The 15018-nt window shown below is 63.6% G+C and overlaps 1 protein-coding gene across 1 annotated transcript; it reads right to left on the bottom strand.

Annotated features, from left to right (window-relative positions):
• Nucleotides 1-595: 595 nt before the first annotated feature.
• On the bottom strand, nucleotides 596-9440 carry SLC6A8 (solute carrier family 6 member 8; the record flags this gene model as incomplete). Its single annotated transcript, XM_082681288.1, has 13 exons — nucleotides 596-2107; nucleotides 2510-2680; nucleotides 2770-2870; nucleotides 2962-3064; nucleotides 3144-3281; nucleotides 3414-3526; nucleotides 4154-4278; nucleotides 4367-4470; nucleotides 4562-4696; nucleotides 5689-5821; nucleotides 6243-6492; nucleotides 7578-7709; nucleotides 9179-9440. The coding sequence occupies 13 exons, from the start codon at nucleotides 9438-9440 to the stop codon at nucleotides 1967-1969; spliced, it is 1908 nt and encodes a 635-aa protein (XP_082537414.1). The 3' UTR covers nucleotides 596-1966.
• Between the last annotated feature and the right edge of the window lie 5578 nt (nucleotides 9441-15018).

Below are 15018 nucleotides of genomic sequence, written 5' to 3'. Positions count from 1 at the left end.
CTGCCTACTGGACATTTCTACTCAGTTGACACCACCGTCCCGACCTCCAAACCTCCTCGTCTCCCTGGTGCAGGACCTGGCAACTGCCATCGTCCCTGGTATCCCAGCCATCCAAAAGCCTGTTGGCTCTGCCTCGCAAACAGGTCCCTAACCCAGAGACTTCTCACCTGCACTGCTAGTGCCCTGGTCCCACCCAGTGATCTCCACCTTCCTTCCGGGGGCTCTATCGGAGCCTCCTCCCCAGCCTTCTCCCTCGCCTGCCCTCGGAAGAGCACCTGTTCAGTGCAGCATTTGGGCAGCCTTTGCAAACCTCAGCGCCCGGACTTCACACCCACCTTCCCCGCTTGGCGTGCTCCTCTTTAGCACGCCGATATCCTTGCTCCCCAAGTATGTCAGCTCCGTGGGGAAAAGGCTTCCTGCCGGATTCCTTCCCTGTTCCGTTCCAAGATCCCAGAACAGTGCCGGGTGCAGAGACCCTCAGGGCGAATACTTGCCCAAGGAAGCTGCTCGAGGTGGGGAGGCCTCCACCCGCAGCTCTGGCACCTGACAAACAGAGTGGGGGCGGGAGCCAGCTTTTGGAAAATGACATGTTTTTATTGCTATGTTTGCAGTGACTTTTGAGCACAGTAAGGGTGTCCCCGCTGGACCACCGCCCTCACCCGCCCCCCACCCCTCCAGCCCACGTCAGGGTGTGAGGGAAGCCTTTCTAGGGCCCCCTCGGCTGTCTCGGGATTGGACGTGACACAGACGTGGGTTAAGTGAAGCTGCTACGCGGAGGACTTGAGACGTGGAAAGTGCGTCAGCCTTAAGCTCGCAGGTGGGAGCCGCGCGCAGGATCCCTGGGGCGGGGGACGGATGCCCACCTCAGATCCCTGCCGAAGGGGCGCCCGGCCCAGGGTGCAGGGTGTGGGTCAGCCTGAGCATGCTGGGTGAGCAGCCCCAGGTCTGGATCCCCCCGCAGAACCCTGCGTCGGCTCACCCTGCCGACCTGTGGGTAGAGCGGGGAGTGTGCAGACACCCACTGAGGTCCCCACCATGCACTTTTCCCACCCCAGTCTGGGGCCAGGGACTACACGTGCATACCCACACGACAGACTCACACACTCGGCAGCTTGAAGCTTCTGTTTTGCCTATGAAAATGAGATCTATAAATTCACACTCCTTGGCTGGGGCAGAGGTGTAAGAGGGGCTGAAAGGGGTGGGGCGTGGCAAGGAGAGGGACGCTGGGGTGTTTCTCTTAGAAATATACAAGCAGAAATCTCAAGTTTTTATAAAATGTGCAAAATACAAGCCTCATTTGCCCACAGGCACAATTTACACCTGGTAGCCCCCTTGGCTAAGAAACGGAGATCTGTGTCTATACCCTACGCACTCACGCACACATGCACTCAAGCTCACACAACTGCTACTGGTGGCAACTGGCTCAGGAACTGAAGGTTCCCTTGCTGGCTGGCTCTCTAAGCTTCTAGAGAAGGGACGGGGAGAGGGGTCGAGCCCAGCTGAAATATTCGCCTTGGTTCTGCTGCCCCCCCCTCGCCTGCCCCCTCTGCTCTCCAGTCCCCCTGTTCCCCGAGCTGCCACTGCTGCCCCTGGGGTGAGGGGCCACCCAGGGGTGTGCTGGGCAGAGCCTGGAGAGAGGCAGGCAGGGCCTGGTGGGGTCAGGTGAGACGTGACGGTAGCGGGCACTGGAGGGCAGGCAGCAGGGCTTGGGAAGCAGCGTGTGCACCAGCTTGGTTAAGGGGGGTGGGGGAGGCATCTATTTTTGGTGGGTTGTGATATTTTTGGCATTTTATTAAAAATGGAAAAAGTTATTTTAGTTATAAGCACTCTGGTGCTTCCTCCCCTCCCCCCCCGGCAGACCCCATAGGTGTCAGGGAAAGGCAAGCCCCCTGGGGGGGTGGGGGGCTAGAGCAGGGGCTGCTATGGCTACGAGAGGGTGAGCTGGTGATGTGAGCCGGGGCACCTGTCACATGACGCTCTCCACCACCACCACCTTGCTGCTCTCAGACACTGGGGTCAGGGTGGTCAGGCCCCTGACATCCGAGTCCTGAGCTCTGTACTCCAAGTGGTGGAGGCCCCAGACGGGCTGCGTCAGGTGCTGCCAGCGCTGCGGGAGAGAGGGACACCTTGAGTCCCTGGGGAGGGGCACCTGCTTGTCCCTGGCCTCTCTCCGCTTCCCGCCACCTGCCACCAACTTGGGGCCCGGGGCCGCGCCCCTCCTGACCAGGCCCCGCTTCCTACGCTAGGGAAATAGGGGTTCAGTGGAGGGCCGAGTGGCTGCTAGAACAGAGGCTAGGGACAGGCCTCTCCTCCGCCGCCACCACCTGAGCGAGGCCCTGGAGGGCCAACTCTCCTCCCGTACACCCCCCTCCGAGCTGGCCCAGAGGCTCCGGCACAACGGTCTGTCCCTCCCGGCAGGTGGGAGAAGGGGCAGGGCGCTCTGGAGGTCACGTCTCCACCCAACGGGGGGGAGGGATGGTGTGCGGGAGACGGGGCGCGGGGAACTGACCTCAGCCACGGTCCCCTTGGCCCTGAGGAGGCAGCCCAGGAGGTGGAGGGGCACACACAGCATGGAGGAGAGCGCGAAGCCCCAGCCCATGGCCTCGCCCCACCACGGGTACACGTAGGTGTTGTTGTAGACCAGCGGCTTGTAGTACACCGTGTTGAAGATGAAGATGCCCTGCGGGCGAGAAGCCTCGCGCTCAGCCGGCAGCCACCACTGCGGGCCCTCGGTGTCCCTCGCCCTGCCCAGCCTCTCCCGGCCCTTACCATGCACACCAGCGGGGTGAAGAAAGACCAGCACCATTTCATCCAGGGGCAAGGTCGGTACCCGATCATGCAGGCCACGTCGTCCATGAAGCGGTCGGCTCCTGGGGTAACGTGAGGCCGGAGGGCCAGGGCTAGAGATGTACCACCCCTGACCGTGCCGCACCCCCGGCTTGCCTGTCGGCCCAGACCTACCGTACACCCAGGCGATCACCACGCACTCCCAGAAGGCCTGCCAGAGCAGGGTGGTGCCGCTGGCTGAGTAGTAGTCAAACAGCTGGAAGACATACATCCCGCCCTGGGGATGGAGCCAGGTCAGGGAAGGTGGCAGCCGGCAGCCTGAGGCCAGGGGCATCCCTCACCCTGCCCCCACTCACATCGGTCACCATGGAGAGATCAATGACAAAGCAGAGGGCGCAGCAGAGGGCCACGGAGATCTCTCTTTGGAAACGGAAGTAGTAGGAGGCCGGGAGGAGGTCCAGCAGGCCGGTGATGAAGCCTTCCACACCTACAAACTGTGGCCGGGCAACTCAGGCCGTGCCCCTCCCCACCCACCCGCCATCTCCCGTCGCCCAGTGTGCCCTCTGCTCGCCAGTCCCCCTCCCCCCCACCTCCCAGCCCCCTCTCTTGCATCCCCCCTCTCAAACCTGGCTGTCAAGGCCAAGCAGCAGCAGCATGAAGAAGAACAGAGCAGCCCAGAGCGGGGCCACAGGCATCAGCGTGACGGCACGGGGATAGGCGATGAAAGCCAGGCCAGGCCCTGAGGGGGAAGGGGCAGGGTGTGGACACCTGGAGCCCCCCACCCACGACCTGTCCCCCTCCACCCTGCACCACGGTACCAGAGGAGTGGACGATGCCAGGGCACCCTGTGGCCAAGGGCCTTTCCACTTCTGTCAAGACACTGCCGGGCCACTCGGGCCCTCGTGTGTGTGTGTGTGTGTGTGTGTGTGTCTGCACGCGCGCGCGCCATACCAGGGGCTGGAAGGTCCCCGCAAGCCCTTGGTAGACCTGTACTCATGAGTGGCGTGTCTGGCTCAGCCTTCTGTACCTGGGTTCCGGCAGCTACTGTGGTCGCAGATCACCACTGACCCAGAAAAGGCCGACCTTTCCCTCTACAACACTCAGGCAAGTGTGAGGACATACCCCGAGGCCCCTGGATACAGATGGATGGGGGCTCGGGGCTCCACGTGGCCTGGCCTGAGGTGGCTGCACAGCTGTGCCTCGCAGCTGCTCAGCCAGGCCTCCTGGCCCAGAGTGATGTGACAAATTGAGTTTGAATTGTTCTCATTTCTCAGAACGTCATTCTGTGTGCGTTCGCGTACACGGTCCGTTACGACAGCAGCTGCCGCTGCTCCGGAGCCCGGGCTGGGGCTTGGGGCGTCTTTACCTGATTCCGCCACCTTGGAGATGTGCACGCCCTGCTCTGTGGCCATGAAGCCCAGGATGGAGAAGACCACGAAGCCAGCAAAGAAGCTGGTCCCGCTGTTGATGAGTGCGAGGATGATGGCATCCCTGGGGGCAGAGGGGACCGTGTGGGCTGGTGAGACTGCCTGCTGCCCACGGGCAGGCAGGGCAGGGGTGGCAGGGCTGTAGTGCCTACTTGTAGCAGTTGTTGTTGAAGCGATTGTAGCTGCCCAGGGCCGTGAGGGCCCCCAGGCCAATGGCGTAAGAAAAGAAAATCTGGGTCCCGGCATCTATCCATACCTGGAGATGAGCGAGGGGAGAGCAGGTGTGAGGAGCGCTGCTAGGCCGGCCTGCTCCCGCACAGTGTCCCCCCACCCGACCTCCGCCTCACCTGAGGGGACGCCAGCTTCGACCAGTCAGGCTTGAGATAGTAGATGATGCCGTCCACGGCTCCAGGCAGCAGCACTCCACGCACGAGCAGCACAACGAGGACCACGTAGGGGAATGTAGCGGTGAAATACACGACCTGGGGGGCGGGGGTGCTCAGAGGGGTCCTGTGGCACCCACCTCCCCCGCCTGCGCAGGGCTGCCAGGAAGGCCACCGTCCCTGCTGGCCGGTGTGCTCAGTGGTGAGGAGGGAGGCCACCCAGTGGCACCCCCTTCTACTCATCAGAGCCACGACTCCTCCCAAAGGAAGCTGGGTGCTTGGCTGGGGCACCAGCAGCCCCACGGCGAGCACAGGTCAGCTGCAGAGGGAGGGAGAGGCAGGGCCCTCCCCTGGCAGGGAGCGAGGCCGCAGCCCGCACGCAGGTCCCACGCCTCCCGTGCCAACTCCAGGTCCCGGTCTGCAGAGAGGCGGGGGTCCTTGGTGCCGGGGATTAGAACTCAGCTAGCCAGAGACAGAGGCAAGATCAAGACGGCAGCAAACGCCTCTGCCTCCCACGCAAGCAGCGCCAAGCGGCTGCTCTGCGGACCCTGCTGGAACGCTCCCGCCCTCCAGACACCTGGCCGTATCCTGCGTGTCCCGCAACCACCGGCAGGCTGTCTTATTGTGTGTCTGTTCACACAGTTGTGCCCACAACCTGACAGGGAGCCCCTGAGGGAGGGATGGGTCCACGCTGCCCGCTGGGTCCCCGAGGGCAGACAGGCAGGTGAGAGAGACAGACCGAGAAGGTCAAAAGCTGACGCAGAGCCAGAAACGAGAGGAACTGGAAGGGAGGGAAGGCGAGACAGGAAAGGCGAGCCAGGGATGCCCCCCACCCCAGGGAAGGGGCAGCCGCTGCCGGGGCCACTCCACCTCCACTCGGGAGAGAAGGCTGCCGGGCCTGGAGGCACAGGGTGGGGAGGACTCTCCAGCCAGGGGGTGGGGATCAAGTGGCCCGGACTGAAGTCCCTGCCCCTCCTCGGGCTCTGGCCCTGGTGCCGTCTCCTCCCTCCCGTGGCAGCAGTGTTTGCTGGCAGACAGCTACACCCCCCCAGGCAGTGCTGCCCCCAGCCCTGGCGTCACCCCGGCTGTACCTTTCCTGTTGACTTGACCCCCTTCCAGACACAGAAGTAGACCAGCACCCAGCAGGCCAGCAGACACAGGGTCACCTCCCAGTTGAGGGCCCCCGGAACCTCCAGGCCCCCGGAGAGCCGCAAGACTTTGTTCCTGGGGGAGGGAAAGCCCATGAGGTCTGTGCCAGCAAACAGCCAGGAGACTGGGGGTGGTCCTGGGGTGGCGCCTCCCGCCCTCCCCCCACCCCCGCTGCCTCAGCCCTTGCGTCCAGCCGGTCTCCCCCATGCACCTGGCCAGCCCGGGCCAAGCCTGCAGCCTGAAGTCGCTGCAGTCTGTGTCCCCGGAGCCTTGGAGCCCCTGGCGGTCCGGCCCCACGCCGTCCCCAGCAGGCCCAGCAGCAGCCCCCCGCTTCCCTCCCTAGGTGGGCAGGCACCGCCCGCTCCGCATCCCTGGCCTCATCCCCCCAGGGCGGGCCCCGACACGCGCGCGTGCACACGCACACACATGCAGACTTGAGCTACGTGTGGGAGACCAGAGAGACAGGCGGGGCCTGGCCCAGAGGTGCCTGACTCACTCCCAGAACTCGATGACAGGGGACCGGCGGTCAGCAAGCTGGTCACAAGTGAGGTTGGCCAGGGTGGCATTGGCACAGTCTTCGTGGCGGAAGATCTCCACACAGTCGGGAGTGTTCCAGGTATGGCCACACGTGGCCCAGGGCAGCGTGGTGGTGAAGGACTTCACCAAATAATAGAAGCCCCAGGCCAGCACCATGATGTAGTAGGTGTTGCAATAGAAGACGATCACCATGGAGGCGTAGCCCAGGCCTGGAGAGGAGCAGAGTTTCCATGCAGGCTCTTTTCTGGCCAGTTCCCCACCGTCCCCACTATCTACATGGCCAGGCACTGCCAGCGGTCCCTGCTGGACCCCAACATCCTGCTCCCTGCATCTGCCGTCCTCCCCCTCCCCCGCCATCCGTGCAACTAAATCCTTCTCTGTTGCTGTCCAACCAGACCTCTCCAAGTCCCCTTGGAGTCTCCCTTGCACTGTGTCCCCAGCGCTAGGCCAACTCCTCAATCTGTCCCCCCAAATCAGCCCCTGCTCCCTGCCCCCGCCCTGCTTCACCTCCTGCATCCTCCCCAGCCCCAAAGCAGAGCACACATCCTGCCCCCGTCTGAGAGTCAAGTCCTCTTGTTTCCCTAGTCTCACATACCTGTCCCCTTCTGGGTCCCACTGCCACCATGACGGTTGAAGGAAGGCCATGCCTCCACCTGCCCCCCACCCAATGGCCTTCCGTACCAGCAGCTGGGGGTTTTCTGGGGACCTGGGGCAGCGTGGGAGACAGTCACCCTCTCAGGAGGCAACCTTGGCCAGTCACTTACTTCACCTCTCTGTGCCCCAGCCAACGAGGACGGTAACAGTAGGACCTACCTCCTAGGGCCTTGAGCTGATGGGGGAACACTGCTCACACACAGAAGGGGCTTGGTGGTAACCCTGCCCACTGGTCCTTCCCTTCAGACCCTGAACTTTCAATGGCTCCCGTCCCAGCTCCTTAGGCTGGCCCTCTGGCTTCTCCTGCCATCGCGTCTCATGCCCAGCCACCCTCTTTTCAGCCCCAGCGAGCCAAGTATACTCGGCAGGGCCTGTCCCGGGTGCTGCTGGGACTGGGCTTTCTCGCCCTGGTGGAGAGGTCCATCCCCCACTCTAGTCTCCACCTCCCCAAGGTCAGCCAGGTGGTCTGCATGTCCTCCAGGTTCTCCCTCACAGCTTGGGGGGCATCCCAGGCCTGGTGCTCAGACAGGAGATGCTCAGACTTGAGGTTTCTCAAGTGGGTACCAGCTTTGCCCCAGTGGCGGGAAAGGGGAGAGGTCCCGGAGGGAGAGGGTGAGAGGGGCTGCCTGGGGCTGCTCACCTTTGAACAGGGGGCAGATGTTCCACACGTTGATGCTGCCGGCCTTCATGAACTGGCCCAGCGAGATCTCCAAGAAGAAAATGGGGATTCCTCCGACCAGGGCGATCAGGATGTAGGGAATGAGGAACACACCTGGGGGATGAAGCTCAAGGTGGCCACTTGCACAGGGTGGCCCCTTAGCCAGGTGGGGACTTGACCCAAACTCCTCAGCCAGGCCAGGCCAGCCAGCCTGGCTTTCAGAAGCCCTGGGAGGCGGGTGGAGCCCCAGATTCAGGCTCCGCCCAGAGCCCATCATAACTTCCCACTGAGTGAATCAGTGCAAGGGGTGGCTGCTGACTCAGGGGCCCAAGGTGAACAGTCTTGGGGAGGTGGAGTGTCGAGGGGCCTACGGCAGCCCCTGGGCCTTAGAGCCCTGTTTCCTGGGCTGGGGGTCCCCTACAAGGCTTCTGCCCCTACTCACCTACGGTGACCTAACTAACGGGCACGGAGGACACATGCACTTGTGGACACAAGCCACTCCGTGGCCGGCGCTCAGGCCCGGGGACGTGCTGAGCTTGGGCGAGGGGAAGGGAGCCCTGGACTGTGCCGGCACCCAGACTCTTTCCTGCAAGTGTGAAGGTGCAGGGGAGCGGGTGGGTGGGTAGGTGGGTAGCAGTCGTCTGCCAGTGGGCAGAGTGGAGGGTGTCTGAAAGGGCATATGAGCAAGGACAGGAGACAAGGTTGGGGGAGGCTGGCAGGGACTTCAGGCTGGGGGTGGGGGAGCCCTTCTCCTCTCCAGGCCCCCTACCCTTGCCCCCGCTCGGCACTCTCCACTACTCAAAAGCTGAGCTTGGCTTCAGGTCTCAGCATCCTTCTTGCTTGTGACCTTGGGCAAAGGCCTTCTCTCTGGGCCTCAGTTTCCCACCCGTCCATCATCTAGTCCCTGCGGCTTCCCACCAACCCTGGTGCTGCTTTGCAGTCACAGGACACACGCGTGCCCATCGCTGTTGCTAAGCTGGGCTGGGGCGGGCATGGGGTGTGCATGCAGTGTGTCCAGCGGCGGCGCCAGGCGGCCCAGGCTGCAGGCTTCCCAAGCCTGGCTCAGGCACCCAGTGTTCCAGGCCCAGGCTAGAGGGGAGGGAGGGGAGGGGAGGGAAGGGGAGAGAGGGGAAGAGAAGAGAGGAGGGAAGGGAGGGGAAAGCAGAGGGAGGGACAGAGTGGCCCATTGTGTGTGTGTTCGTGTGTGCACACGTGGGGGGCCCACACAATGTGCCACTTGTGTGCCTGACCTGTGGGGGCAGCCAGGGCTCCTCACCTCTGGAAGCCCCCCCAAGGGGGAGGCCTCGTCTTGCCACCTCGGTGGCCAATCACTTCGGGCCCAGAGTCTGTGGGGGCAGCTCGGCGTTTTCGGCAGGAGGCTCGCCGGCCCCCTCCCCCCACACGCTGCCAGGCACATGACCGGCCGGGGGGGGGGGGGCGGAGACCGCCCGGCTGGGCCACCGCGCGGCGACGGCGGGCGAGGGGCCGCCCCCGGCCGTCCCGGGGGGGCCTCCCCACCCCCTGGACTTCGCACGGGCGCCCCGGCGGGGCCGGCGGCAGGCGGGGGAGGGGCCCGCGCTCACCTCCGCCGTTCTTGTAGCACAGGTAGGGGAAGCGCCACACGTTGCCCAGGCCCACGGCGAAGCCCACGCAGGACATGATGAAGTCCATCTGGCGCGTCCAGGTCTCGCGCGGCGGCACGGCCAGGTGGCCGCCAGGCGCCCCCAGGCCCGCGGGGCCGTCGGCCTTGGCCGGGGCCCCGTCGGGCCCGGGCGCGATCAGGGGGCCCTTCTTCTCGTCGCCGGACACGCTGTAGATGCCGTTCTTGGCGCTCTTCTTCGCCATGGCCGGGGGCGCGGCGCCCCGCGGGAGCGGGCGGGCGGCGGGGGCGCTGGCGGCACTGGGGGGGGCCCGAAGGCGCGGGCCCGCCGGGGGCCGGGGGCGGCCGGACCGGGGGTCGGGGCGGCGGGCGGGCGGCGGGCGGGGTGCGGGACGGCGGGGGCGGCGCGGTCAGAAGCAGTCCACGAAGCACTTGAAAGTGAGCCTGAAGAATCTCATGTGTGTCGGGGGCCCGGGGGCGCGCGGGCGGCGGCGGGGCCCGGCCGGGCGGCGGCGGCGGCTCCCGAGGCTCCTGCCCGCAGCTCCCGCGGCGGCGGCGGCGGCGGCGGCGGCGGCGGCGGCGGTTGTTCGGCCGGCCCGAGGCTCAGCCTAACGGGGCGCGGGTGGCAGCCGGAGCCCACCGGAGCCCACTGTCTGCAAGCTGCGGCCGGAGCAGGGGCCTACGGCCCGCGCCCCCCGCCCCGGCCCGGACCCGCGCGGCTGCTCGGCTCGCCCGCGGCTCTCCCGGCGGCGGCCTAGGCGCGCTCGCCCCTCCTTCCTGGCGGCGGCGGCGGCGGCGGCGGCTCCAGCCGCTCTCGGGGCCGCGGCGGGCTCAGCGACTCGCCACTGCGCTGCGATCCTGCCTCTCCTCCCCGGTCCGACCGGCTGCCGTTTAAGAACCGACTTCGGGATGATGTCACTGTCGCCCCACCCCCACGACTGGACTGCTCCCCCTCCCCCTCCTCCGTCCCTCCCTCCCGCCTGCCCTCCCCGTCACTCCGCCCACCTCCTCCCGCCCTCCTCCCGAGGAGGCGACGCCGCTCCAGCGGGAAGCTGGATGGCTGCTACCTGGGGCGCCGGCCAGCACCTCCTTCCCAGGAGCCGAACCGCCCCTGACCCCAGGTTCACCCGGACCTGGTTCACGTCGACCCTCCTAACCTGCCCTTCCCGGTTCTAGGCCAGCCACTACCCTGGCTGCCTTCTCGACATCCTTGCCCCACCTCTTCCCTCCTCCTCCTTCCAGCCTGTCCCATCTCGGTCCCTTCTCTGACTCCCAGCTGCAGCTTGGGCCACTGTTGGGTACCAAGGCCTACAGCTTTCCGGCTCCCCTGCACCAGAGGGGGTGCAGGGTGCTTCCGCCTCCTGCAGGGCTGGGCCCAGCTGGCCAAATCGGGGAACGGCTGGGGCGGGGGTGTGGGTATGCCTCCAGGTGTGTGCTGTGGGGCTTTGCCAAGACCCTGTCTCCTGCCATTTGGCCCTCCCTGAGGGACACAGCACTGGTAGCTGGGGGTCAGGGCCCCAGCTCTTGGAGTGACAGGCCTCCGTGAGTCTCCTGAGCAGGCAGAGGGGCGCCTGCCCAAGCGAGGGGCGATGCCGCACCTTTTCACCAAAGTGGAGGGTGGTAGGGATTCCTGCCACCCCTACCCCTGCCTGACTTACGTGAGACTCTGGCAGGAGTAGGGTAAGGCTGCCCCCTGGTGCTTGGTAGGTGCACAGACCCTCCCCCAGAGGCCTCAGCTAAGAGGGCCCAGCTCCGCACCCTCTGTGCTTCTCTCCCCAGGGACCTGCAGGCCTCCCCGGCAAGGGCAAGGTTGTTCAGCTGCTTCCCCATCAGCAGCTGAGCAGCCTGTTCGGAATTTCCCAGGGCCAAGAGTAGCCATAGGATGGGGAAGGAAGGGGTCATTATCCCGGCTGGAGACGTGAAGTGTGCCCGCCCCCACCCCTGACCCCAGTCCCAGGCTCCCCAGTCGCCACGCTGCAGTCCCCAGATGGCTCATCCCGTTAAGCTAAACCCTCAGCCATCCGGGCGGCTTTAGGAAGAAAAGCAGTTCCGGCCTGAGCCAGCTTGAACCTGTTAGGTGAGGGAGGGGCAAGCCTTAACGGGCCTGTGTGGCAGACAGGCGGGGTCTCCAGTGTTTAGGTGGAGCGGGGGCACTGGGGGCTCGGGGACCCTCGAGGGGGCGGGGTCCCGGTGCTCCTCGGGAGACCCAATCTCGAGTCTTCCCTGGCCCAGCCTACAAGTGACCCGTAGATGGCCTGGGGAAGCAGGGGCCACCCTCAGGGCGAGGACTGAGGGGGAAGGGGCCTGGCCCAGTGAACCGCAGGCACCCCTATGCAGTCTGAGAGGGGAAAGAGGATCCGGTGGAGTAAGTGGAGGGGAAGGGGCAGGGCGTGCTTGCGGCCGAGGGTGTGACGCCTGCAAGGGGAGGGCGGTTCATTAGCTGGCGGTGACCTGGGTGAGGGCTGGCTTCGATGGAGAGGCCGGATGGCGCCAGGGGAAGCTCAGGGAAGTGAGGCCGTGGCCGGGGGCAGGAGACTCAAGAATTTAAGAACTTGCCTGTCCGAGGAGCTCGGTGGGGAGAGAAGGCAGGGGCTGGGGAAGGACGTGGTGAGCTGATTGCACTTTGGGAATGGCACTTTTGAAGACGGCAGAGGGTGAACCGAGCAAGGCCGAGGGAGCTTGAGAAGCAAGGGTGGGGACCTCGGCTGCCGTGCCCAGGACGGGAGGGGACATGTTCCAAGGCCAGTGGCAGGACCGGGGTGGGGGGGAACTGCCACCTGCGGCTGCCATTGTCTCTGTGGGCTCAGAGGCTGCTAAGAGCGAGGTGGCTTCGCTGGAGGTGGCTGAAGAGAGCTGCGAAGGGCGAGCCGGCTGCAGAGAGCGGCTACCGCCGCTCCAGGGACCACCAGCCGCTCGGAGCACGGGCCTCCGCATCTGGGGGTGCGACAGGGCCACACCCTCGCTCCCTCCCCCTCGCCAGTCTGCCCCAGTGGGCGATGAGACCACCCCCTGCCTCCCCAGCCCCCGTGTGGTCTCCTCCTGTGGCCCGGGCACCACGTGCTTCTCTCAGCAGCAGAGATCTGACCGGTTCCTCCCCTATACGCTCTTCCCTGTGCTTTCCTCTCTGCTGAAGATCAGCCTACAATCTCCTCCAAGGCGTTTGCGATCAGGCACGAGCTGGCCCACGGGCTCTCCAGAGCTGGAGGGCGCTGCGCCTCCCCGCACCTCCTTCCGATCCTGTGGGATTCAGCTCACCCGCCACCTGGCCCAGGAGGCTAAAGAGGGAGACTCGGGAGCCCTCGACCCCTGCACACAAGCTGCACCGCCTCCCGTGTCCAGACGGGGTGAGCTGGGCTTTGGAGATGCATGAGGTTCACGAACACATCCTCGCCTCTGGCGGGATGATCAGGCAGGAGTTTCTCAAAGTGGGAGCTGGGGTCGGAACTCTGGCCTCTGATGTGTTGACCCGAGCAGTCCTTAGGAGTGTCTCAACTGATAGGGACGTCTACAGTGTTCCAACAGAGGCAGAGGGGTTTCCAGCCCTCGGTGGGTTCTCAGGGCTTCGCAAAGGTGTATTTGCCAACACCCCCTACCCCTGCGGCAGACCCTCAGCTGAGGGCAGGAGGCTGCCCCGCGCCGGGCCCCGGTATTGATGGCCCTTCGAGGCTGGTTCCCAAGCACGTGCACGAGGGGGTGGGTGTGCCCTACGGCCGCTCCCCGGGTGAGAAGCAAAGCGTTGCCCAGGCAGAAGCCACAGTTAGGCTGGGGGTGAGAGTAGGAGCTGAGGAGGAAGGGGAGGGGAGAGCTGGAAGGGGGGCGGGGAGGGAGGGCTGCCATTGTCCAGGGAGGCCTGGGGATTTGGGCTGGGGATTGGACCCAGTGCCTGCAGCGACCGTGGACCTCGGAGTGGGCGGGGTGGGAGGGCGTCCGGCCCCGGGTCGACTGGTTATGCCTAGAGGACCTCGCAGCTGGAGATGGGTGCGGGGGTGGGGGGGCCTCTTTGGAGGCTGCGAGGCTTGGGGAGCTTTGCAATTAGAATTAGCTGGGAACAAAGGGACGGCTGGAGTCTACCTTGAAGGGCTTTGTGCTTCCAACCGCTGGGAAGGGGAGAAAGGCGCAGGCTGCCCGGGAGGCTGGGGGGCGGGCAACCTGAGAGGCCCGGGGCCTGCTCACCGCGGCCCCTGCACAGCACCCCTGGTCCGCCAGCTGTGTTCATCCACGCAGAACCCCCAACAGGGTTCTGAAATTCGTTTTCTATGTTTTTCTTTTTTAAGATTTTTTTGGATGCGGACCATTTTAAAGTTTTATTGAATTTATTACAATATTGCTTCTTTTTTTTTTTTTTTTTTTTTATGTTTTGGATTTTTAGCCGCGAGGCGTGTGGGATCTTAGCTCCCCGACCAGGGATCGAAGCCGCACCCCCTGCATTGGAAGCGCGGAGTCTTAACCACTGGACCAACAGGGAAGTCCCCGTTTTTATGTTTTAAATAAACTTTTTCTAACAGAATAGCTTTAGATGCACAAACTGCAGAGATAGGAGTGAGAGTCCCCACACACCTACACACAGCTTCCCCTGTTACTAACACTCTCCATCGTGTGGTCCCTTTGTTAAAATAATCAACCAATATTATACATGATCAGCAGCTAAAATCCAGTCTTTTTTTTTTTTTTTTGCCCTGTGTCCTGGAGCTTGGAAGCTGCCAGTACTGAAGACATGACACCGAGGGGGCCAGAGTCCTTACATTACGTGGCCCAAGACCACACGCCTGATCCCTGCCAACAAACGGAGGGTTAAAGTCCAGAGTCTTATTCATATGTCCTTGACTTTCCCCTCACCTCTTTTTTCTGCCCCATGATCCCACACTGCATCGGCGTTGTGTCTTCTTAGGCTCCTCTGGGCCGTGACTGTCCTCGTTTTTGGTGTTGTGGCGAAGGTCCTGCAGGACCCCTCAGGGTTTTTCTGGTGTTTTCTGTCATGAGTAGACAGGGTGATGCTTACTGAGAGGAGGACCACGGAGGCGAAGTGCCCTTCTCATCACATCCCAGCAAGACTCCGTGCTTTGAACACGACTCCCACTGTCCGTGTCGACCTGGGTCACCTGGCTGAGGTCCTGTTTGTTCACCAGGTGTCTCCACTTTGAATTTAATCTTCCCCCTTCCCATCCTGTCCTCTTGGGAACAAAGTCACTAGCCATGGCCCACGCCTGAGGAGCCATTGAGAAAAACAGGATCCGACAAAAACTGGTTAGAGCCAGTTAGGCCCAAGATGGTGGAAGACTCACTTCCAGTAGACCTCGAGCCTCATTGTAATGCATTAACATGCTAAATGACACCCCACAGGTGCCACGACAGTTCCCAGGCTGACCATAAAAGGCCAAAAAGAGGGCGATGGCCCAGTTCCTGTTGCTCTCCACCCCTTCTCCAGAATAGTTGGGACAACCCTCCCACTCCCAAAGAGCTCCCCACTAAGATGCATATTAGATAGCTGGGGAAAATGTAGACAGGATGGTTTAAGAAAAATAATTAATTTTCTTTTGCAATATTGCATGGCCCCGTACAAACTAGGGGACCAAGAGATCTGGCCAGAAAACGGGTCATTGAATGACAATACCGTCTTGCAGCTGGACCTGTTCTGTAAAGGAAAGGTAGATGGGGTGGGAGTCCCATATGTTCAGATGTTCCTGACCCTGTTCTAAGATCCAGGTCTAAAGAGCTCCCGCCGGGTGTGCCTGGCTCACATCCCTTCAAAGTGCCTTCTTCCCCCACGGGAGCCTGATGTTTTAGGTGATCCCCTTATGAGACCACCTCCCCGAGGTCCACAAC

This window comes from Grampus griseus (assembly GCF_964374135.1).
Source record: "Grampus griseus genome assembly, chromosome: X".
In the NCBI taxonomy this organism is placed as follows: Eukaryota; Metazoa; Chordata; class Mammalia; order Artiodactyla; family Delphinidae; genus Grampus; species Grampus griseus.
The sequence above is the reverse complement of the archived record's forward strand: the minus strand, read 5'-3'. Positions and strand labels throughout refer to the sequence as shown.